Source organism: Theropithecus gelada, chromosome 2 (genome assembly GCF_003255815.1).
Source record: "Theropithecus gelada isolate Dixy chromosome 2, Tgel_1.0, whole genome shotgun sequence".
In the NCBI taxonomy this organism is placed as follows: Eukaryota; Metazoa; Chordata; class Mammalia; order Primates; family Cercopithecidae; genus Theropithecus; species Theropithecus gelada.
Window position 1 is genome coordinate 173,719,916 of NC_037669.1, and position 23,626 is coordinate 173,743,541.

Here is a 23,626-nt window from a genome sequence, read left to right on the forward strand (position 1 = left end):
AGTGCAGTGGCACAAACTCGACTCACTGCAAGCTCCGCCTCCCAGATTCATGCCATTCTCTGGCCTCAGCCTCCCGAGCAGCTGGAACTACAGGTGCCCACCATAACGCCCGGCTAATTTTTTATTTTTTTATTTTATTTTATTTTTTAGTAGAGACAGGGTTTCATCGTGTTAGCCAGGATGGTCTCGATCTCCTAACCTCATGATCCGTCCGCCTCGGCCTCCCAAAGTGCTGGGATTATAGGCGTAAGCCACCACATCCAGCCTCTCAATAACATTTTCTTTTCCCCAGTTTGTTATTAAGAAAATCACAAAGAAGAGAAACTATATTTACTATTCATTAAGTGGAAGTGGATCATCATAAAGGTCTTCATCTTTGTCATCTTCACATTGAGTAGGCTGAAGACAAGGAAAAGGAAAAGGAGGGGTTGGTTTTGCTGTCTCAGGAGTGGCAAAGGCAGAAGAAAATTCATGTATAAGTGGATTCATGCAGTTCAAACCCACGCTGTTTAAAGGTCAACTGTATTCAGATCCCTGCCCAAATGTCATGTAATTATAAAGCCCTTCACTGACATCACTATTAAAGAGCTTCTGCACAGCGAAAGAAACTACCACTAGAGTGAACAGGCAACCTACAGAATGGGAGAAAAATTTTGCAATCTACTCATCTAACAAAGGGCTAATATCCAGAACCTACAAAGAACTCAAACAAATTTACAAGAAAAAAACAACCCCATCAAAAAGTGGGCAAAGGATATGAACAGACACTTCTCAAAAGAAGACATTTATGCAGCCAACAGACACATGAAAAAATGCTCATCATCACTCGCCATCAGAGAAATGCAAATCAAAACCACAATGAGAGACCATCTCACACCAGTTAGCATGGCGATCATTAAAAAGTCAGGAAACAACAGGTGCTGGAGAGGATGTGGAGAAATAGGAACACTTTTACACTGCTGGTGGGACTGTAAACTAGTTCAACCATTGTGGAAGACAGTGTGGCGATTCCTCAAGGATCTAGAACTAGAAATACCATTTGACCCAGCCGTCCCACTACTGGGTATATACCCAAAGGATTATAAATCATGCTGCTATAAAGACACATGCAAACATATGTTTATTGTGGCACTATTCACAATAGCAAAGACTTGGAACCAACCCAAATGCCCATCAATCATAGACTGGATTAAGAAAATGTGGCTCATATACACCATGGAATACTATGCAGCCATAAAAAAGGATGAGTTCATGTCCTTTGTAGGACATGGATGAAGCTGGAAACGATCATTCTCAGCAAACTATTGCAAGGACAGAAAACCAAACACCGCATGTTCTCACTCATATGTGGGAATTGAACAATGAGAACACTTGGACACAGGAAGGGGAACATCACACACCAGGGCCTGTCTTGGTGTGGGGGGACCGGGGAGGTATAGAATTAGGAGATGTACCTAATGTAAATGATGAGTTAATGGGTGCAGCACACCAACACGGCACATGTATACACATGTAACAAACCTGCACATTGTACACATGTACCCTAGAACTTAAAGTATAATAATAATTTTTAAAAAGCCTGTCTCCCTGTGTCTACAATCACTTTTTATTACTTTGCCTTCTTTTATTTTTGTTCATGGCACTTAAATATAGTTTTATTTATCTATTATTTGTCTTCCCTCACCATGAAGGAGGGAGTCTGTGGCTAGGAGAATACTAGAATAGGTCCCAGGAAAGAATAAATGCTTAATAAATTTTGTTGAATAAGTAAAATAAAAGACTGATTTTTTAAAAATGTTGCCAAGATTCTCCATGTTAAAACAAAGGGTAAAAATAAAAATTGTAGGTATGATTTTTTGAAGAAATTGACAAACTTATTCTAAAATTAATAAGGAAATACAACAGACCTAGAATACCCAAATCAAATTTGACAAAGAACAACAAAGTTGGAGGACTTACAGGGCTTGTTTTGAGACTTATTAAAAAGCTACAGTATCAAAAGATACAGAGTCTCAGTTACATAGGAGGATAAGTTCAAGAGATCTATTGTACAGCAAGATGACTATGCTTAATAACAATATATTGTATTCTTGAAAAATACTGAGACTGGATTTTAGGTATTCTCACCACAAAAATGATACTATGTGTGGTAATGCATATGTTAATTAACTCAGTTGAGCCAGTCCACATGTATATATATTCAAAACATCATGTTGTATACAATATATGTAATTTTTTGCCAATTAAAATTAAAATAAAACATTTTTTAAAAGCTACAATAATCAAAATAGTGTGGTATTGGTCTAAGAAGAGACATATAATCCATGGAACAGAATAGAGTTCAGAAATAGATCTGCAAGAAAGGAAAACGCTTGCACACTGTTGATTGGAATGTAAATTAGTACAGCCACTATAATGAATAGTAGGGAGATTCCTTTAAAAACTAAAAATAGAAATACCATATGATCCAGCAATCTCACTGCTAGGTATTTATCCACAAAAAAATAAATCCACAAGAAAATAAATCAGTATGTTGAAGAGATATCTGCATGCTCATTTTTATTATAGCACTATTTACAATGGCCAAGATTTGGAATCAACCTAAGTACCCATCAACAAATGAATTGATAAAGAAATGGGAAATTTTTCAGTCATAAAAAAGAATGAACTCATTTTCAACAACATGGATGGAACTGAAGGACATTATGTTAAATGAAATAAGCCAGGCACAGAAAAAGAAATACAAAATGTTCCTACTTATACGTGGGAGCTAAAAAATATCGAGTTTATGGAGATAGAGAGTGGAATAATGATTATCACAGGTTGGGAAGAGGAGAGGAGAGGGGGGATGAAAAAGGAACGGTTGCGTACAAAAATACAGTAAGATAAAAGGAATAAGATTTAGTGTTTGGTAGCAAAATAGGGTGGCTATAGCTAACGATAATTTATTGTATATTTTAAAATAACTAAATGAATGCAATTGGAATGTTTCTAACACAAAGAAATGATAAATGTTGGAGGTAGTTGATACCCCAATTCCCCTGATTTGATCGTTAAACATTTTATACTTGTATCAAAATTTCACACGTACATCATAAATATGTACAACTATTATGTATCCATAATAACTAAAACTTTAAAATTTAAAAAATCTATAAACAAAAAAAGGAAAAGGTAAATAGATCTACATATATATTGCCAGGCAATTTTCAATAAAGATGCTTAGCAAAATCAATGGTAAAAGACCACACATTTAAATAAGTGATGCTGGAAAAACTGGATACCGAAATGTACACCAAAAAAGTCAATCTCCTCACTATTCTATACATAAAATTAAAACAAATGGGATCATGGGTCTAAAACATTTACAAAAATATAAACAATCCTATTTTTGCAACTTTGGGGTAGGCAACAATTTCATCAAAAAGAGACAAAAAGCACTGGCCACCACAGACAATTACATGAATAAGTCTTTATCAAAATAAAAATTTTCTGTTCAACCAAAAAATTCCATTAATAAAAAAAAAAACAGGCAAGCCATAGACTATACAAAATGTTTGCAATACATACGTTTGACAATAGGCTCATTATCTGGCATATATAAAGAACTCCTACAAATCAACAAAAACAGACAAGTAATCCAATAAAATCACAGGCAAAATACTTGAACAGATATTTAACACATACACACACACAAAGATGTATAAATAGCTAAAAATCAAACATAAATGTGCTCAACATCATTGATCATCAGGAAAATGCAAACTAAAACCAGAAAGAAGTATCATTACACCGCAAAGGCTAAAATTGAAAAGACTGACAGTACCAAATATTGGCAAGGATGTAGAACGCCTGGAACTCTCATATACTGCTTCCGAAAGTGTTAAAGAGTACAATTTTGAAGAACTATTTGGTACTTTCTTTAACAGTTAAACATACAGCTACCTATAACCCTGAAATTCTATTTCTAGGTCTTTCAGAGAAAAAAGTTATAAACATTTTCGTACAGGTCTTTTTGTAAATATGTTTTCAACAGTCTTATGAAACTCCAAATCTGGAGAAAACATAAGTGTTCATCACAGGAGGATAGATAAACAAATTATGGTGTAGTCATATAATTTAACACTGCCTAGCAATATGAACAAATTACTAATACATACCACATGGGTGAATCTCATAGATATTTTGTCATGGAAAAAAAGCCAGCCACTAAAGAGCACATGTGTTTGATTTAAATGAAGTCCAACAACAGGCAAAAGTAATTTATAGTGACAGTAATCACCAGTCTTCCTGCTGGGGCAGAGAACTGTACAGAAAGAGGCTTAAGGGAATATTCTGAGGTGAGATAAATGTTCTGACTCTTTTTTGGGGTGGAAGTTATACATGTGCCAAAAGCCATTGAACTAGGCACTTAAAGATGTGTACATTTTACTACATGTAAATTATATGTCAATAAAAAAGAGAATTGTAATGTGGATGTGAGAATTGTGTCTGTATTTGTGAGGAAGCCTATAAGGCATTGCTTTATTTTCATATAACATAATAAGCATAGAACATTTCCAAATCAAGTCATGATTTTTCCTGATATTTCTCTTCCTACATCATTACTTGCAGCATTTTCACAGCCTTGGGGGAAATTCAGTCAACAATTAACCAGACAATAAAAGCAAAGATGTTCACAAAAATATTGTCCTTTAAAAACACATCATTTTCTACATGGCTTAATTTAATCTCCTAGCAGAGGATTGCAGACACATGCCTTTAGTGGTGTGCTCAGCAATTGTAAATGACATATGGTACAATAAAAATAAAGCAACCCAGATAAATAAATAGCACATTTTTTATTTGTATTAAAAGATGAGAATCTAAATGCTTACATATCTGCTCAATTCTTATATGCTTAACTTTAAAGACATCTGAGAATTTATGAAAAATATCAGTATCTGTCAATGTCTGCTAAAAATCATAGATTATATCAGAAAACTACAATAAGAATTTTGTAACAAAGAAGTGCAGTTATGAATGGTTTGTGAATTTAAAAAATAAACTGTGCTAATAATTGCTCTACCAGCCTGGTCCTCCAAAGTAGATAGAATTGAAGATGACACTTATGTCTGCCGTATTTTGACTCTCTGGCAATATCAAATTATCATAGGAATCTTTTTTTAGATCCACCAAAAGCTTAGAGAAAATTTCTAGGACTCTTTACATGAGCATTTACTTATTGTCATAAGCATGAAACGATTTACCAAGATCGGATGTGTTTTTTTGGAAAATAGTTTGGGTAGGAATGTAGAGGATGGTTAAGGGAGGGAGATGATCCGCGATAATCTGGATGGAACTGATTTAATCAGGTGGCAGGTCTCCAAAGTGGAGCTGAGGCATCTCTGAGATGAGGAAGGGATTCAGCCTGTGGACAACAGCTTCAGCCCATGACCACGATTTCCAGCCTGCTCCTCCTGCCAACCATCCCTGTGGATTTTGCACTTGCCTCATCAGTCCCCACAATCATGTAAGCCAGTTCCTTGCGATAAATATCTGAATATGTATCTACTGCTGGTTCTGTTTCACACATTTGTGCAGGACTGTCATGTGTATGACATACCAGCATCCCTGGCTGCTAACAGTGATAAACAACAATTGTACCACCCCACCCCCAGTACACATATTTCTTAATGGCCCCTAGTGGACAGTGCAGAGGTGATATACTGACTGAATCACTTGTTAGAGGTAAGGAAAAAACTAGAGACAAGAAAGTTGGATCTTGCAATGATCCAATGCAAGATAATGAGAATGAGAACTGAAAGGATAAGATGGATTTATCAGACATTTCAAAGACAGAATTAGTAGAGCTTGCTAACAAAATGAATAAAGGATTTCAGAGAGAGTGAATTGAAGATGTCAAGATTACAATTAAGGTGATATGAAGAGAAAGAACATGACCGATCAAGGGAGGAGAATCCATTCACTGTGGACTTGCCGAGCGTAAGTACCTGTTAGACATGCAGGTAAATGTTGGGTTCAAAATACAGGTCTGGCACACGGAGAGACTGAGATCAGACAGGCAGCTTTGGTGCTCTCCAGCAAATGGGTGTGGAAATTATGTTGTGAAACACATCCCAACATATCTTGCCTCTGCAGAAAATTTTGTGCACTTCTCCAGAGCTCTTTTCTTCTACTATTAAGACCAGTTTATGAGGCTGAGATTTATAGACCCAGGAGAAGATAGGGGAAAAAAATACCTGGAGAAAAAGAAGGATGTAATAGATGCAAGGGTAGCTTCTGGCAGAAAGCTGGGAACTGGAAATTTCTTCTGGAGCTCAAAATAAGAGCCTGCCAGAAGGAAGAGAAAATGAAAGAGCAAGTGCAAGCCTCCTTGTTTTTCCTTCTCACATCCACTCCAGCAAATGTGAACCTTGGGCTTAGAGTTGGGATGTTGATGGAGATACACAGATGGTTTGAGGGGGAAGCTGGGGTGCAGACAGAAAAGACTGAGAGCTTCCAAGAAGCTTCATGATCATCATAACACTATATACATAAGGTCCATGAGAGTAAAGTCCTTGTCTGTTTTGCTCACTCTGGTATACTTTGTACACATAGTGCCTGACACCTATTAGGCACTCAGTAAATACTTGTTGAATGAATAATTGAGTCGTAGGCATCTGGGAAAGAAGAACAGAAAAGGATGAAGAAGGCACTGGAGCTGATGGGGCTGAGATAGGGTCGCCTAGTGCCAGTGAGTTCCCCATGGGCTGTGTGTGGTGTGGATGGGAATCCAAAGCACCCATGTGTCTTGTGCCAATGTAGAAGACAGCTCTGGGGCTGGCAGGTGAGTTCACTTGGCCATCACGGCACTGAGGGCCACAGAGCAGGCTGTTTAAAATAAGAATGCCAAGAAAGTCACAATCAAGCCTCAGAGGATAAAAAATAGTAACCCCAAGGTGGGAGTTGGGGCATCATGGGTAATTCCTTGGGTTTAAACCATGATGATTAAAGAGGCCATGAGTACAGATGCCATAAACATTTAATAAGGACAGAGGTCAGCATCCCAAAATCACAGGGTTCATGTTATCTAAGTTCAGTAGGGGCCAATAGAAGAAGACCAGAGCCCCTGCCCCTCTCCCATCAACATGGGGATGCTTAAGCTTTCTCCTCTACTCTGCTGCCATCTTTGGAAGAGGAAATGGAGAAGAGAACCCTTGGGATAGTAAAGAAACTTTTATACCAAAAGAGACTGATATAATTGATCCTGACTACTACTACCATTTTCTGCTACCAGCACAAACAGGGGTTCAAAACAAAATGACACATAATTATAGAAAATAATGTTCCCATCTTGTACACCAATTTTTATCTAAATTCATATGAAATGAAATACCATGGGACTAGACGGAAACCAAGGGAAGCGCAAGAGAGGCAGAACATTTAGTTAAAAGGCCAGGGTTGGAAGAGAAAATGAGGAAGAGTATTCAAAGAGAGAAGACAGAAACCAGGACAGAGGAGTGTAATGGAAAACACTGAGGGGTAAAAAACATTAAAAAGCAGGTAAGTACAATAAGAAATAATTAGCCCCTAGTGAGGTGGAGCTGCCAGTGAGCCAAGATTGTGCCACTGCACTCCAGCCTGGGCGACAGAGCAAGACTCTGTCTCAAAAAACAAAAAAAGAAAAAAGAAAAAGAAAAAAGAAATAATTAGCCCGCAGTTTGGCAACTTGGTCGTTAGGTATTTTGGAGAAATTCAAAGTTTTAGTCCACATTACCCACAGGATTTAATTCAAACAGCTTAATGAGGTATTCACAAACACCCATCATCTAGCTCCAGCCTACTTCCGCAGGCTTTTAAGACTACACATATAAAAATATGCATTATAAATCAGCAGAATCAACTTTCGGTCCTGGGGCTGTCCCTAACTATCTGGATGACCTTGGACAACTCTTTTAACTTCTCCTGGTTTCCCTTTCTTTGTGCAATCAAAACATAAAACAATTCCATTTCTAAGTTTGATTATTAGTATGAAGTGAGCTGAGCTGGAGTTTCTGCACCACTTACTTTTTTTTTTTTTTTTTTTTTTTTTTTTGAGTCGGAGTCTCACTCTGTCGCCCAGGCTGGAGTGCAGTGGCACCATCTCAGCTCACTGCAGCTCCACCTCCCGGGTTCACACCATTCTCCTGCCTCAGCCTCCCGAGTAGCTGGGACTACAGGCGCCCGCCACCACGCCCGGCTAATTTTTTGTATTTTCAGTAGAGACGGGATTTCACCATGTTAGCCAGGATGCTCTCAATCTCCTGACCTCGTGATCCACTCGCCTTGGCCTCCCAAAGTGCTGGGATTACAGGCATGAGCCACTGCGCCCGGCCTGCACTTACGTTATTCTTTTCCATCCAGGAGTGACTTCCTTATCTAGTTGTCAAGACCCTATCTTCGTTTGGCTCTGAGAGCCTCCCTAGGCCTCATTTATTAATTTCCCTCTCTTATCTCATTTATTTACCCAAACTGTTCGGAATCATTAGAAAATTCCTCCTGCATATGCACATCTATCTTGTCTTTCCAAGTAGATTATCAGCTACTTCATGACTGGGGTCATTGTTTATAATTTTTTATAAACTTCACTGTACCAAGTGTAATGCCTTACATTCAGAAGACATCCAACAAATCATTGTTCCTTCAGTATTAGTTATATACCACAGGCAGTTTCAGTCTTTCTCTCTTTGTGTTATAGATGTGAAAGCAGTTCTCCAAACTGAACAAACTTACTAAACTAGTAAAAAGAAATCATCATTCAGTCTTTAAATAGGGGTGGTGAAGATAAACTTCCTGTCAAATATCACTGGAAAAGAAGCTGTGATACCTGCAAGCCTCGCACTGAGAGCATGCTTCTCTCGTGATTTCTCTTCAGTCTCCCTGGAATACTCAATTCTGCTCCATTTCTGCATGTAGAAATATGCTTTTTTCACCCATTTAAGTATTAGTCTAGAGGTGTATCTACAAAATCCCAATAATTCCAATGGAATTGAAGTTTCCCATTGATTCTCCAGGTTTTGTCAGGCTGAATTTCTTTAATACATATTATTGTATTTGTTGGAAAAGATATAAGCAGTAGACTCTTCAGAAATGTCTTTAATTGATTTTTCTGCCAGGGATATAAGATCTATAGGGTAATGATTCTCAGTGTTCACTACACTGTGAACAGTGCCAAAACATGGATCACGATTTTCACTATTACAATGCCACAATACCCTCTACATGACAACACCCTTCTAATTATTGCACATTTAAGTTAAAATGTTACTTCCTTTTGCTCTGCGTAATTCTTATCATTCTCAACTCTATGTTCTCCTTATGATCTCTTATTTTAAGTTATAAGAATCAGAAAACATTCTTCAAAAGGAAAGGTTTGCTTCACTTTCGTAGTGGGCAAACCACAGTACACAGAGTGAACATTTTAGTGAAGACTCCTCTGTCCTTCTAAAATATATATTAGTACTTACCTGCACTAGACCATTATAAAAATTGCCATAATTAAGAATAGACTAAAACATGAAAGTAAATAGAATACTTCCGCATGAAATAGAAGCCTTTAATGTTTCTTATCGTTTGCTTACTCACTAATTTGCAAATTTCAGTAATTCACAATGGATCTCCTTATCGATGCTGGGAATTCATAAAGTTCTACTGAACCCACTAATTTCTCTTTCCCTTGACTATAATTTATCATTGGATTGTGTAACTGCATTATTGATATTAACTGCTCTGGGAGAACATTCCACTATATCTGAAATGAGATAATCATAATACTCCTTAAGAAAAAAGAGTCATAAAATTTTACACTTATAGTTTTTCTGCAGCAGTGGTACAGATGTAAGTTTTTTAAAAATAATAATTGGTCCCCAGTGAGAAAAATGCCAATTAACTGCATACTGTCTTTTGATGAAATGCAATCTTACTTCCTTCTTGCTTCTTGAATAAAGCTGCATTTTTCCTTTTAGTTAACATTTGCTTAACCTTGAAATGAAAATATATTAGTAGACTTAAAATAGTGCAAAAGGAGAAAGTATTGTATGACTGTTTAAAGCAGGAATATAAACTTTGCTTTGAAGTAAGGCATTTCTCTATGGTCCATAAAAGCCTGAATGCTCAATGAGGACACTGAGGCTGGCTAGCAGCAGGTGCTAATAAATATGCATTAACTGTATGCCTGACATATGGATTTAATGTAGAGACTCCTTGGACAAGATGGCACTAGATTAACAAGTTCCATCAACAAACTATTCTAACAAAAGCAATGCTCGTTTTATATAACTGATGCTATCTTACAATTTAAGCCACTTTTAAAGTCATACAGTATATTCAAACACATTAACTCATTTATCCTAGTACCCTCTGAGGTAGATAATATCTTCCACCCCTTAATTTACAGATGAGTATACGACCTCTGGAACATTAAAATCCCTCCCTTGGCTTCAGAGCTCTCCCTTTATTTTACCTGGCGATGGCCTGAGAGCTAGATTTCTACAGCTAAAATGACTTTGCAAATACACATGGAAATATTGATAGAGGAAATTATATGGTATCTGGGATTTACCTCAGAATAATCTGGGGAAGACAGAAAGCAGGTGGGAATACAGATGATACAGGATTAGCCCTGAATTGCTAACTGTTGAAGCTGGGATGGGTACAGGAAGCAATCTTTGCATTTATAAACGTTTGAAATTTTCCATAATAAAGAATTTTTTAAGCTGAGAAGTACCAATAAATAGATAAGTAATGGTCCTTCTCAAGGTGTTTTGCTAAAGATAACAGACTTTCTGCTGTTACATTGTAAACTAATGCCACTCAGCCCCACATCAGCCACATGAATCTAATATGAAATGACTCTTTCACATACAACTGGAAATTAGCTAAGTAGCTCGGTAGTGCAGAACTTAATAACAGAAGGCCCCAAATATCTAAGATATATAGAAATAGCTAAATCTCTTGCATTTTAGTCTACTAGGAATAATCTAGTTAGAATGCAACATGACATACATAGAATGATGTGTTTCTCATTGTTGCCTAGTTATTATGAAGTCAGGTAGTAAAATAAAAAGCAAAGTGAGCTCTAACTCCCTGTCTGAGATTTTACTGTGTTCAGTAAGGGCTATAACTCCAAGTTATATGCTCCTTTACATAAACGTATAACTTAAATAATCATCATGGAATGTTCTGCAAAATTACAGCTAGGCTCAGCATTTAAGGCAATGAAGATGAAAGAGTTTCCTTCCCAAATGAAAACTACATTAAATCTTCAACTTCTGGATTCCAAATACCTTAAGACAAACCCACTAAACAGTAGTACTTTCCTTATATTCAGAAAGGAGTTCACTGGAAACACTGTTATTCAAGAAATCAGAACTGCCTCTTTGAGACCAAGTTCTTACATAATTTTCCCAGCTTAGATGGAGTAGGTCCTTAGGATCCTGGGAAGGAATTTAATGACCAGGTACGCTAAGAAAGAGTTTTATGATCCAATTGCCTTGGGCCCACCCCTGAGACAGAAAAAAAAAAAAAAAAAAAAAGGATGAAAGGCCCCTTACCAGGTCGCCACTGGGTAGAGGCCCAAAGCACGAGCAAACAACAGAACATTGATCGTGATTGCAAAAAAGACACAGAAGAAAGAAAATAAGAGACAGCAACAAGAGCATCACTGGCACCGTCACTTGCACATGTGGACATTTGTAGCTTTGGCATCTCTTTTCCAAGCAATGTTCAGAAATACACTTAAATATCAAAACAATCTAAAGGTTCTTGGCAAGAAAAATAAAAAGCATATTCTGATTTGAAGCATGGCAACATTATCAATACCACAAATAGCAACGAAAGAAATTGCAAAGACTAATATGAAAAATTTTAAAGGCAAATGTTATTTCCTTCTCTGAATTAACTCACAACATTTTCATCTATATTCCCAAAAGTTGCAGTCAGATTGATGAAGAAATTAAATATAAGCATTCACTGCTAATTTTACAAAGTTTGTAACTTAAACTTCGCTAAGAGAACTTTGTGATACCTCTGATTTTTGCAAAATACAATAAATTATGGGTTCATTCTTAGGAAGGTCAGTTAAATTTAATTATTTTAATTTACGTATAAGATACAGAAATGGATATAAATAGGTAACTATAATACTTAAATATTGCATGTAACTATTTTTCTAACTTTCAATGAATGTTCCTTAAAACAAGCATCAACAACTTCAGACAGCGCATTAGAGTGCATCATGAACAGATTAAAATATTTGCACTTACGTGAGATAGAAGAGCCAGCTCATGGTGACATGTGACGGCGTTCCGGTTGGCTTCCATAAAATACCTTTGTGTGCGTCTTCGTTCCCGTTCTAGCTTCTTCTCCAAGGACAACTGGGATGTAGATAAGTTGTCTAAATATTTCATCATGACATCTGATATCATCGAACTGACTTGTACAATATCTGGACGAGCTTCTGCATCAGGAGTGAGGCACCTAAGATAACATTAGGTAATTATAACGTTCTGGTCAATGTTGGGAGCAGGCCACAGAGTGTAAAGGATCAAGGTTAAACTCCACTGTGCATCCACTATGGCATTTTCACCTAAGATAACCTGGGGTAAGATGGATATCAAGCACAGCTTTGAGTCCAAGATTTCTCAAAAGGCATTTGGAAAGCTAAGGAAGGAAAAGGAGGCAGCACTATTCTCTTTGCACCTGGGCTGGAAGGTAAGGGTTCCAGGCTGAGCATGAAGATGTTCTCTGGGTCTCAGGATGGGCAGATGGGATCATCTTCTCCTGCACGGGTTGGCTGCTTTCTGAAATCACTGCTAACTCACTGCCAGATGAAAAAAAAAAAAAAAAAAAAAAAAAAAATGCCCAGTATCTAAGCCTTTCATTAGTGCAGATATTCAAATTCTTAGACTGCAGATGTTTAAACTGCTTCAAGGTAATATTAGCAGCTGAATTATCAGCTGAGCTTTTTTAAAAATCAAAAACAGAAAAGCAACGTAAGCTAGTTTTATAAATTATATAGCTACATATTATGGCACATGGGAATGGAAATGGCCTTTGTTCTCCTAGCATATAGTCATCTCCTTGCCTAAGGTTACTCTCCTAGTCCTGTATTTGCCATTACTGGAAAAGGCACCAAAAAGAAGACGCAGTTTAGCATCATAACTCAGCATGCAAGCTCTGGATCATTTTGCTGGGGTTTAAAACCTCATTTACCATTTATTAGGTCAGATCCTGGGCAAGTTACATAGCTTCTAAGTCTCAGGTAGCCCACCTATAAAATGGGATGATTATAGTATCTACCTCATTAAACTGGTAAGGTGTTTGAATGAGGTAATCTCTGTGAAGGGCACACACGTTGTAAAATTTCAATAAATTGACAAGAAAATCCACACTTGTATGTATCCTCCATCCCTTCCTACATTTAACAAACACCAAGTCCTGTGACTTCTACCTTCTAAATATTTCTTGAATCCACATCCTTCCCCTGTAATCCCACAGCTATTTGGCTATTACAACATCACTTACTTGGACTACTGAAGGAGTCTCCCAAATAACACACTCATTTCTCATCTACCTCTGGTCTGTACTGTAAACTGCTAACCAGAATAATATTCCTAAATCTGACTACATTATTTCTCTACTCAAAATTCTTCAATAGTTCTCATGGTCCAATAGGATAAAATTAAAATTCCCAGAATGCTACACAAGGTCTCTCTTGAACTGGCCATTACCTTCCTCCACTCTTTCCCCTCCCCCAGCAACACATCCATTGTGACTATCTGCACTTCCCCAAATGGCACCTGTCCTATACCCCCATTTGTTTGCTTATTTTATTCCATATGCTTGATTTTTTTTTCTTTTGCCAATGGTATCTTTCCCAGCCATCATCTCTTATATACTTGCCAAAATCCCACTCTTTTTCCAGGCTCCATTAGGAATACTTTTCGATTGCCCTCAGACAGATATCCTGAGCCCCTTTTGTACATTCTTTTTGCACCATTTGCACTTAAGTACTTAAAACTATTGTAATTATTTTATTATAATGGTCTGTTTCACCACTACACTGGAAACTTCTTCAGAAGAGGGACATGTGTCCTCTTCACTATGATCTCCCAGCACATACAATGGAATCTGAGTCCTGATAGCTATTCAGTAAATGAATGAATGAATCAATGAATAAATCCACAACCAAACTCAGCCTAACATCTTAAAAGTTTACCTACCTATAACCCAAAATATTTGGCCATAGACTTTTGGATTCCCAGGAACATTTCCTACCAGAAGTTCCAGGATAGCCTCGTTGCTCTGAAATGACTCCCTGCTTAGGTATTTCAGAGAAATTCTTAAAAGCAACTGAATCAGAGTAATAATACATGCTAAAGATTGTCTACCAATTATTCTGTAAACAAATAAGCATAAGATCTGGTCCTAGAAAAAACTGGGGATGTTCTCACCTCATCCACTTTGTCCCCACTCCACTCTGAGAGGCCAGATGGAAAGAATTAGAAGGATACCTTGTTCAATTACATTCATGTCATGTTTTAAGATATAAAGAATTGAAAGGGGTGAAAAATATAAAGATCCATTTGTCCTTGGAGCTAGCTGAAAGTATTAACTTTGTTAGTCCTCATGACTGCTTCTGAAGCAAAGCATCAGGCAGCTTATGCAACCAGGCACAGAGAAAGAAAAATAAAGCAATTGTTTTAATAGAATATTTTATGCATAAAAGGATAAGTTCTTCCTTTTTAAAAAGTAAACAGACAATATTCTCTTAATAGTATACTGGTAGGTAAAAATAGTAATCCTGGTACTGAGCAGAACAACAACAAAAAATAGTTATTTTCTGCCCCAAACTCCTCAGGGTTGCTAAGTTATTCTCCCAATTTGAAGGCCTGCTAGGAAAGACAAGTTTCAATAACAAACGTACTTGTACACCACATGAGCAAACAGGAAAAAAGAAAGATACTGCACATTAGAAATGCAAACTGTGTGAGCTCTACTTGACAAGGATGTGAAAAATAATGAGAAGATAGTAAAATAGAGGAAAGGAGATATATATGATTAGAAACAATATATTGTTTAGGAATGATTATAATAAACATTTCTGTCAAGAGCTATCTTCTATTTCAAAGGCTGTATCAAATTACTGAAGATTGGCTGTGAGCCTGATCTTTTGCTGAGTCATAATTGATCATTAAGAACACTTGCCTTTATGTGTCCCTTGCATCATTGCTTTAAGAAAATAGGAAATTTGAGTTTGTTCCCTAATTCTTTCAGAACTCAATTTTTTAATACTAAAAATCCAAAGCAAATTAAATATGCAATTGCATATAATTCATGATTGATTTCAGTTTTAAGTCAAATTTTCTAAAGATAAAACTTTATTTGGAATGTAAACCCAGACAATGAGGAGTCTTAAATAACTTTAAATAAAAATCAATTTACTACAGAATGCACCCTGCAATCTTAATTTATTATCAGATATAAAATTGAATTGTCAGTTCTAACTTATTATGGCATCTTAGTATTTTGAATTAAAAGAAACCTCAAGTTAAGAAGCTCTTGCCCTCAGCAAAGCCTTCACAGACGCTGGTCTGTGAAATGCTGCTTACTATTTGAGAGTTAATGATTGTCCAGGTCTCAGATTACACGGCCTTTCTTCAAAGAAACTTTTCCCAAATTCCCAGAGTAAGACAGGTCCTCTCATTGGCAATGAGGTAATCTCTCATTGCCCCCTTTACCACTTTTCATCACATTTATCACAATTTGCTTTATAGACTTCATTCTGTAAATCATACAATATCATTAATAATAATAATAATACCTAATTTCATTGAGTGCCTACCACTTGCTGGGTACTGTGTTAAGTGTGTCAGAAGCATTATCTTATTTAAGCTTTAAAACAAGCCCATGAAGTTAAGGGAGGAGAGTATCCTCATATTGCCTTATGCCCAATTTCTGCCTCCAAAGAAAGAAGAAGTAAAAACTAAAAGGCAGAAATGGAATCCACAGGCAGACAGCCCAGCACTGCGGCCTGGGTCTGGTACTTAAAAATCAGCCCCTGAGCTAACTGCTTGTGTTATCTATAGATTTCGGACATTGTATGGAAAAGCATCGTGAAAATCCCTGTCCTGTTCTGTTCTGTTCTGATTACCAGTGAATGCAGCCCCCAGTCACATACCCTCTGCTTGCTCAATCGATCACGACCCTTTCACACAGACCCCCTTAGAGTTGTAAGCCCTTAAAAGGGACAGGAATTGCTCACTTGGGGAGCTCAGTTTTTGGAGACGTGAGTCTGCTGATGCTCCCAGCTCCTTTCCTTCTATAACTCAGTGTCGGAGGGGTTCTTGTCTGCGGCTTGTCCTGCTACAAAGTAATTACTATTGCTACCCACACATCATAGATGAGAAAATTGGGCCTCAGGGAACTTAAATTGAGTAGAAGAGCGGAGATTAGAATCCAGTTGACTCCAGAACCCGGTGATGCTCTAAACCTTTACACTCTAATGTTGCTATCTGACTCCCCTACTAGTATGTTAACCCCAAGAGTCCTGGGTAGTCATAGCCAGGGTCTATTAGTTTCAGAAGAGATTTACAGTCCTATTTGCCCAGACTCACAAAATCAGACCAATGTCTCTGTACCTTGTTCTTTGTACTATCCCTCCCTCGCCCTTTGTGGCACTCAAATACCTATTAAAAGGAGAAATTAAATGCGCAAATATGGTACTTTTGTCTTGACACCTCTGATGACTCCATCAATTTTTAAGGTACTTTCCAAAAAACAACAGAAAACAGTAACAAATCATAGAGATGACCAGTTTAAATATATTTGGATTCCTTAGCAGCAAGGCATGATCCAGTGTTTGTGGAATCAAATGACTTAAAGACAGGTTCGTCCCATTTCCCATAATATTAACCATGATGATTGCCAAAATTGCTCAAATATTTATCATTCGGCAAGCCCTACCCTAAGTGATTTGCATATGTTACTTTGTGTAATCATCACATCAGCCTAATGAGACTGGTACTATTATGATTCTCATTCTACTAGATCAGAAAACAGGGATGCAGAAATAATGGTCAAATCACTCTTTTATTTTTATTTAAAAAAAATGTTTTTGAGATTGAGTTTCGCTCTTGTTGCCCAGGCTGGAGCGCAATGGCTCAATCTCGGCTCATTGCAACCTCCACCTCCCAGATTCAGGTGATTCTCCTGCCTCAGCCTCCCAAGTAGCTGTGATTACAGGTGCACACCACCAGGCCTAGGCTAATTTTTGTATTTTTAGTGGAGATGGGGTTTCACCATGTTGGCCAGGCTGGTATCAAACTCCTGACCTCAGGTGATCTGCCTGCCTCAGCCTCCCAAAGTGCTGGGATCACAGGTGTGAGCCACCGCACCTGGCCTCAAATCACTTTTTAGAGTCTGCAGTTTACATGACTTAGCCCCAGGTAGGCCTGTCTTCAGAGCTGGAGGCCCTTAATTAAGACTATAGATTTCGGCTTCACTGTTGTTTTATAGAAATGCTAGTGACTTTCACATATTGGTTTTGTATCCTGCAACTTCACTGTTAAGTTGTTTATAAGCTTAAGGAGCTTTTGAACCAATACTATTGGGTTTTCTAGATATAAGATAATGTCATCTGCAAACAGGGATAGTTTGACTTCTTCTCTTCCTATTTGGATACCCTTTCTTTCCCTTGCCTGACTGCTCTGACCAGTACTTTCAATACTATGTTGAAGTATTGTCTTGTGCTGATTGGCAAGGGAAATGCTTCCAGCTCTTGCCCATTCAGTATAACGTTGGCTGTGGGTCAAGCCAAGAGCCAGATCAGGAATGCAATCCCATTCACAATTGCAAAAAGAATAAAATACCTAGGAATACAGATAACCAAGGAAGTAAAAGAGCTTTACAGAGAGAACTACAAAACACTGCTCAAAGAAATCAGAGATGACACAAACAAATAGAAAAATATCCCATGCTCACAGATAGGAAGAATCAATATCATTACAATGACAATACTGTCCAAAGCAATTTATAGATTCAATGCTATTCTTATCAAACTACCAATGACATTCTTCACACAACTAAAAAACAAAAAAATTTAATTTACATGGAACCAAAAGAGCACCTGAATAGCCAAGGCAATCCTAAGGAAAAAAACAAAACAAAAGAAAACAAAACAAAAACAAAAAACAAAGCTTGAGTCATCATGCTACCTGACTTCAAACTATACTACAGGGCTACAGTAACTGAAACAGCATGGTATTGACACAAAAACAGACACATAGACCAATGGACCAGAAACGAGAACCCAGAAATAAGGCTGCACACCTACAACCATCTGATCTTCAAGAAACCTGACAAAAACAAGCAATGGGGAAAAGATTCCTTATATAATAAATGGTGCTGGGATAACTGGCTAGTCATATGCAGAAAACTGAAATTGAACCCCTTTACAAAAATCTGAACTGAACCCCATATACAAAAATCAACTCAAGACAGATTAAAGACTTAAATGTGAAACCCAAAACTATAAAAACCCTGGAAGACAACCTAGGCAATACCATTCAGAACACAGGCATGGGCAAAAATTTCATGACAAAGATGCCAAAAGCAGAAATTGACAAGGTGGGGGTCTGGCGCAGTTACTCATGACTGTAATCCCAGCATTTTGGGAGGCCGAGGCAGGTGGATCACGAGGTTAGGAGATCGAGACCAACCTGGCTAACACCGTGAAACCCTGTCTCTACTAAAAATACAAAAAAGTAGCCAGGTGTGGTGGCACGGGCCTATAGTTCCAGCTACTCAGGAGGCTGAGGCAGGAGAATCGCTTGAACCCGGGGAGGTGGAGGTTGCAGTGAGCCAAGATCACGCCACTGCACTCCAGCCTGGGTGACAGAGCAAGACTCCATCTCAAAAGGAAACAAAGAAGGAAAGAAAGAAAGAGAGAAAGAGAGAGAGAGAGAGAAAGAGAGGGAGGGAGGGAGGGAGGGAGGGAGGGAGGAAGGAAGGAAGGAAGGAAGGAAGGAAGGAAGGAAGGAAGGAAGGAAGGAAGGAAGGAAGGAAGGAAGGAAGGNTAAGGAAGGAAGGAAGGAAGGAAGGAAGGAAGGAAGGAAGGAAGGAAGGAAGGAAGGGAAAAAATTGACAAGTGGGATTTAATTAAACTAAAGAGCTTCTGCACAGCAAGAAAAGAAAGAAAGAAAGAAAAAGAAAGAAAAGAAAGAAAGAAAGAACGAAAGATAGAAAGAAAGAAAGAAAGAAAGAAAGAAAGAAAGAAAGAAAGAAAGAAAGAAAGAAAGAGAAAGAAAGAAAGAAAATTGACAAGTGGGATTTAATTAAACTAAAGAGCTTCTGCACAGCAAAGGAGACTATCAACAGAGTAAACAGACAACCTACAGAACAGAAGAAAATTTTTGCAAACTATACACCTGACAAATTTCTAATATGCAGCTTCTATAAAGAACTTAAGCAAATTTACAAGAGAAAAACAACCCCATTAAAAAATGGGCAAAGAACATGAACAGACACTACACAAAATAAGACATACATGTAGTCAACAAGCATGAAATAAAGCTCAACATTACTGATCATTAGAGAAATGCAAATCAAAATCACAATGAGATACCATTTTTTACCAGTCAGAATGGCTATTATTAAAAAGCTAAAAAAAATAACAGATGCTGGAAAGGTTCAGCATAAAAGGAACACTTATGCACTGTTGGTGGGAGTGTAAATTAGTTCCACCATTGTGGAAAACAATGTGTAGTGATTCCCCAAAGACATAAAAACAGAACTACTATTCAACCCAGCAATCCCATTACTGGTTCTATACCTAAAGGAATACAAATCATTCTATCATAAAAACACTTGCACACATATGTTCATTGCAGCACTATTCACAATAGCAAAGACATGGAATCAACATAAATGCCATAAATTCTAGATTGAAAAAAGAAGATATGGTATATACACACCATGGAATACTATGCAGCCATAAAAAGCAACAACATCATGTCTTTTGTAGGAACATGGCTGGAACTGGAGGCCATTATCCTTAACAAACTAATGCAGGAACAGAAAACCAAATATTGCGTGTTTTCACTTGTAAGTGGGAGTTAAATGATGAGAACACCTGGCCCCATAAAGGGTAACAGCAGACACTGGGATTTATTGGAGGGTGGAGGGTAGGAGGAAGGATAGCATCAGGAAAAATAGCTATTGGGCCTAGGCTTAATACCTGGGTGATGAAACAATCTATACAACAGACCCCCATGACACAAGTTTACCTGCATAACAAACCTGCACATGTACCTCTGAATTTAAAAATTAAAAAAAATCAATTAAAAAAAGAAGACTGTAGATTACTATTGTGCCAAAGAAAGAAAGGTTTAGATATCATCCTACAAAAACTGGTGAGGAGTAATATTAGTATAAACAATGGCTAGGAGGAGAAATCAAAGGGAAAGGGGTATAGTCACAATAATACATCTATTATATTTCATCAGAGATGGAGCTAAGTGCTAGCACAGATACCAGCCCAAGTTTTAAAAGACTCAGAAGGCAGATGGAAAAAGATTCTATCTGGGGTGACTCCAGAATTTCTACAATCCAAAATACTGAGCATTTGGCTCAGTTTGATGGGATGGAGAAATCCCATCAACTTAAGTACCCAACTTAAGTACCCAAGATGCAACTTAAGTACCTACCTTAAGTACCCAACTTAAGTATCCAAGAAGGTCCAGAAATAGCAATCAGCCAGATACATGAGTCATTTACTCATACAAGCAATATTTATTAAGGGTCTACTCTGCGTCAGTCACTGCTTTGGGCAATAAAAGCTACAAACTAAACTGACTAAGTCCCTGCTCTTGAGTTTCCATTTTGGTGGGGAAGAGACAGACAATAAACAAAAAGCAGGTATGCACATGTGTAATATGTCAAGGATGATGAGTGCCGTGAGCTTTATAAAGCAGGCAAGGAGGTTAGAGAGTACTGCGAGGTAGGGGGGCACTCGGGGTGGGGAACATTTTGGCAGAGACCCAGATGAAGTGAGGGCCTGTGTCATGCATATATCTGAGGAAAGAGAGTTGTAGGAAACCATGAAAGCAAGGGCAAAAGTCTAGAAGGAGGGTGCATGCCAGGACTAGTGGGAAGCCCCATGTGGCTGGAGCAGAGAAAACAGGAGGGGAAGTGGGAGGGAGCATGGGTGACAGGCCAGCAGGGATTGGCCAAAACTTTGGAAGTGCAACTAGATAATGACTTTCATTAAACTCCTGCTATAGTGATAGCTAGAGCTCCTGATTCTCTTTGAAAAATTATGATAAATCACATTATCAATTTAAAAATGGAAACGAAAAAGTACCTGCAACTTTATCATCTAACATGGCTTTTTGTTTCATGTGTTCTTGTCTGGCCTTTTTCCAATTTTTTGCATATTTTTATGGGGTTTGTCACGGTTACAAAAAGTTTTACATCATATTTGTCTTACCCACATGTCATCATGTGTTTTACAGGTTGTTACAAACCCTTCCAAATAATCATTCTAGTGGTTGCATAATAAGTGAATGCTCTACTTCCTCTTGGACACTTAAGTAGCTTCCAGATAGTCACTGTTACTGATGATGCACAAACCTCTTTCTAGATTTGGATTATGTGGGGACCCTTTCTCTTCATGAGCTTTTATCCATAAATAGTGATTTATTATAGACATGAGGTATTTCCTGATTGTCCCTACATGTCTGAAGCTGCGAGACTAATTACCTGCTGATGGTGTCTGTTACTTTTTCAGAGTAGATACCTTCTGGCACTGGTTCATATACCGCCTCCACTATCTGCAAAACAAACAGACTAGAGTGATGGAAGTCAATGGGGCCACAGATGTCTTTGAATAGTTAATACTTGACCATAACCTGAGAGCTACTAATTAAGCAGTATAACTTCAAACACAAATTTTAGTCAGAAATCCCAACCAAATAAAGCATTTGCATCAATTAAACAGTTCTTGAACATGGAATTATATTCTCCAAGCTGAGTTAAAATTAACCTTCGATTCATAATAAAATAGTGTATGGGATAATATAAGGTGGTGGGTTGTGAGTAGTCCAGACTGCAATTAAAAATAAAAGACCAGCCAGGTGCAGTGACTCACGCCTGTAATCCTAGCACTTTGGGAGGCCAAGGCAGGTGGATTACCTGAGGTCAGGAGTTCAAGACCAGCATGGCCAACATGGTGAAACCTCATCTCTACTAAAAAAATTAAAATAAAAAATTAACCAGGTGTGGTGGCACATGCCTGTAATCCCAGCTACCCAGGAAGCTGAGGCAGGAGAATTGCTTGAGCCCAGGAGGCGGAGGTTGCAGTGAACCAAGATCATGCCACTGCACTCCAGCCTAGCTGACAGAGTGAGACTGTCTCAAAATAAATAAATAAATAAATAAATAAATAAATAAATAAAATGAATAAAAAATAGAAGACCAAAAAGTCTTTAAATAATTTTGTATTATAAATAAAGACAATTATAGAGGGAAATAAGCCATTATATGAGATATATATTTAGAAGAAAGTGGAAAAAATAAACTGGATCATGCAGTTAATAAAACAATTCTTGCTTTTAATGGGCAGTTATATAAAAATCACAAAGATCTGTTTAATAAGAAAAGGAATTGCATTTTTAGCTACACGAGACCCTTTAGTCTCACAGTGTTGCTTACTTTTGTAGCCAAGGACAGCATGTTAGTGCTGTAGAATGGGGGATTCAAAGTCGCCATCTGATAAAGGATGCAGCCTGCTGCCCAGACATCAGCCTTCTCCCCGTACGGCTCACTCTTCAGTACCTCGGGGCTGACATAAAATAAGGACATTAATACATACTAAGGAAGGGAGAATCCGCTCAGAAAGATCCAATTTTCAAGCTTTATTGGAGTTATTTTTTAAGTATCTGAAATGCTTAACATAATCACTATTTCAGGAAAGGATATCAAAAAGTCTGTTTGAAATTTCCCAGCCTCAGATGAACCCGGAAGCATATCAAGCAATTCCAGCTTAAGCACTAAATACCAATAACTCATATAAATATCACCTAGTATGCATCCAAAGATGTGTGTATTTACAGAAAGAACAAGCCCACTGTGGTAGATGGAGTTGCTGGCCCCAGTTCTTTGCTGCTCTGGGAGCTTCTGTACATCCCACCCTTGCTGTAGCCTCTTCTGGGCAGTGTCCCTCATCTTCTCCTGCCTTTGGTTTGACTGTGATTTCTTCCTTTGACCAATGGAATGTGGAAGTGACAATGAGCCTGATGAGAGCCTCAGTCTGAACAGGTACTGAGGACTTCCATTTATCCTTCTAGGAGCTTCAGTCCACTACTAGAAGAAGAATGTGTCCCAGGTAGCTTCCACCCTTGCAGCCTGGGCCCAGCATAAGACACACAGAACCAGTCTGCCCCCAGACAACCCATATACTAACAGGCTGGAGGAGAACGAGCCTAGCAGGCTCACATACCTGTGATTTTGAAGTTCAATGCCACTGAAACTTTGTGGTGATTAATGAAAAGGTGTTAACACGGAAAAAGCTGACTGATAGAGCCTTCCCCTTTGCTATTCAGCTCTA

General features: G+C 37.9%; 1 protein-coding gene across 4 annotated transcripts in view; it reads right to left on the reverse strand.

The window, feature by feature from the left end:
- Positions 1 to 23,626, reverse strand: part of NEK10 (NIMA related kinase 10) — a 263,478-nt gene that overhangs the window by 71,589 nt on the left and 168,263 nt on the right. For all 4 annotated transcript variants that reach the window (XM_025376245.1, XM_025376248.1, XM_025376247.1 and 1 more), the window contains 3 exons: positions 22,732 to 22,861; positions 21,781 to 21,851; positions 12,285 to 12,498 (listed from right to left, as the gene is read on the reverse strand). In XM_025376245.1, the coding sequence (XP_025232030.1) occupies positions 12,285 to 12,498; positions 21,781 to 21,851; positions 22,732 to 22,861 (415 nt within the window). The remainder of the gene's footprint in view (positions 1 to 12,284; positions 12,499 to 21,780; positions 21,852 to 22,731; positions 22,862 to 23,626) is intronic.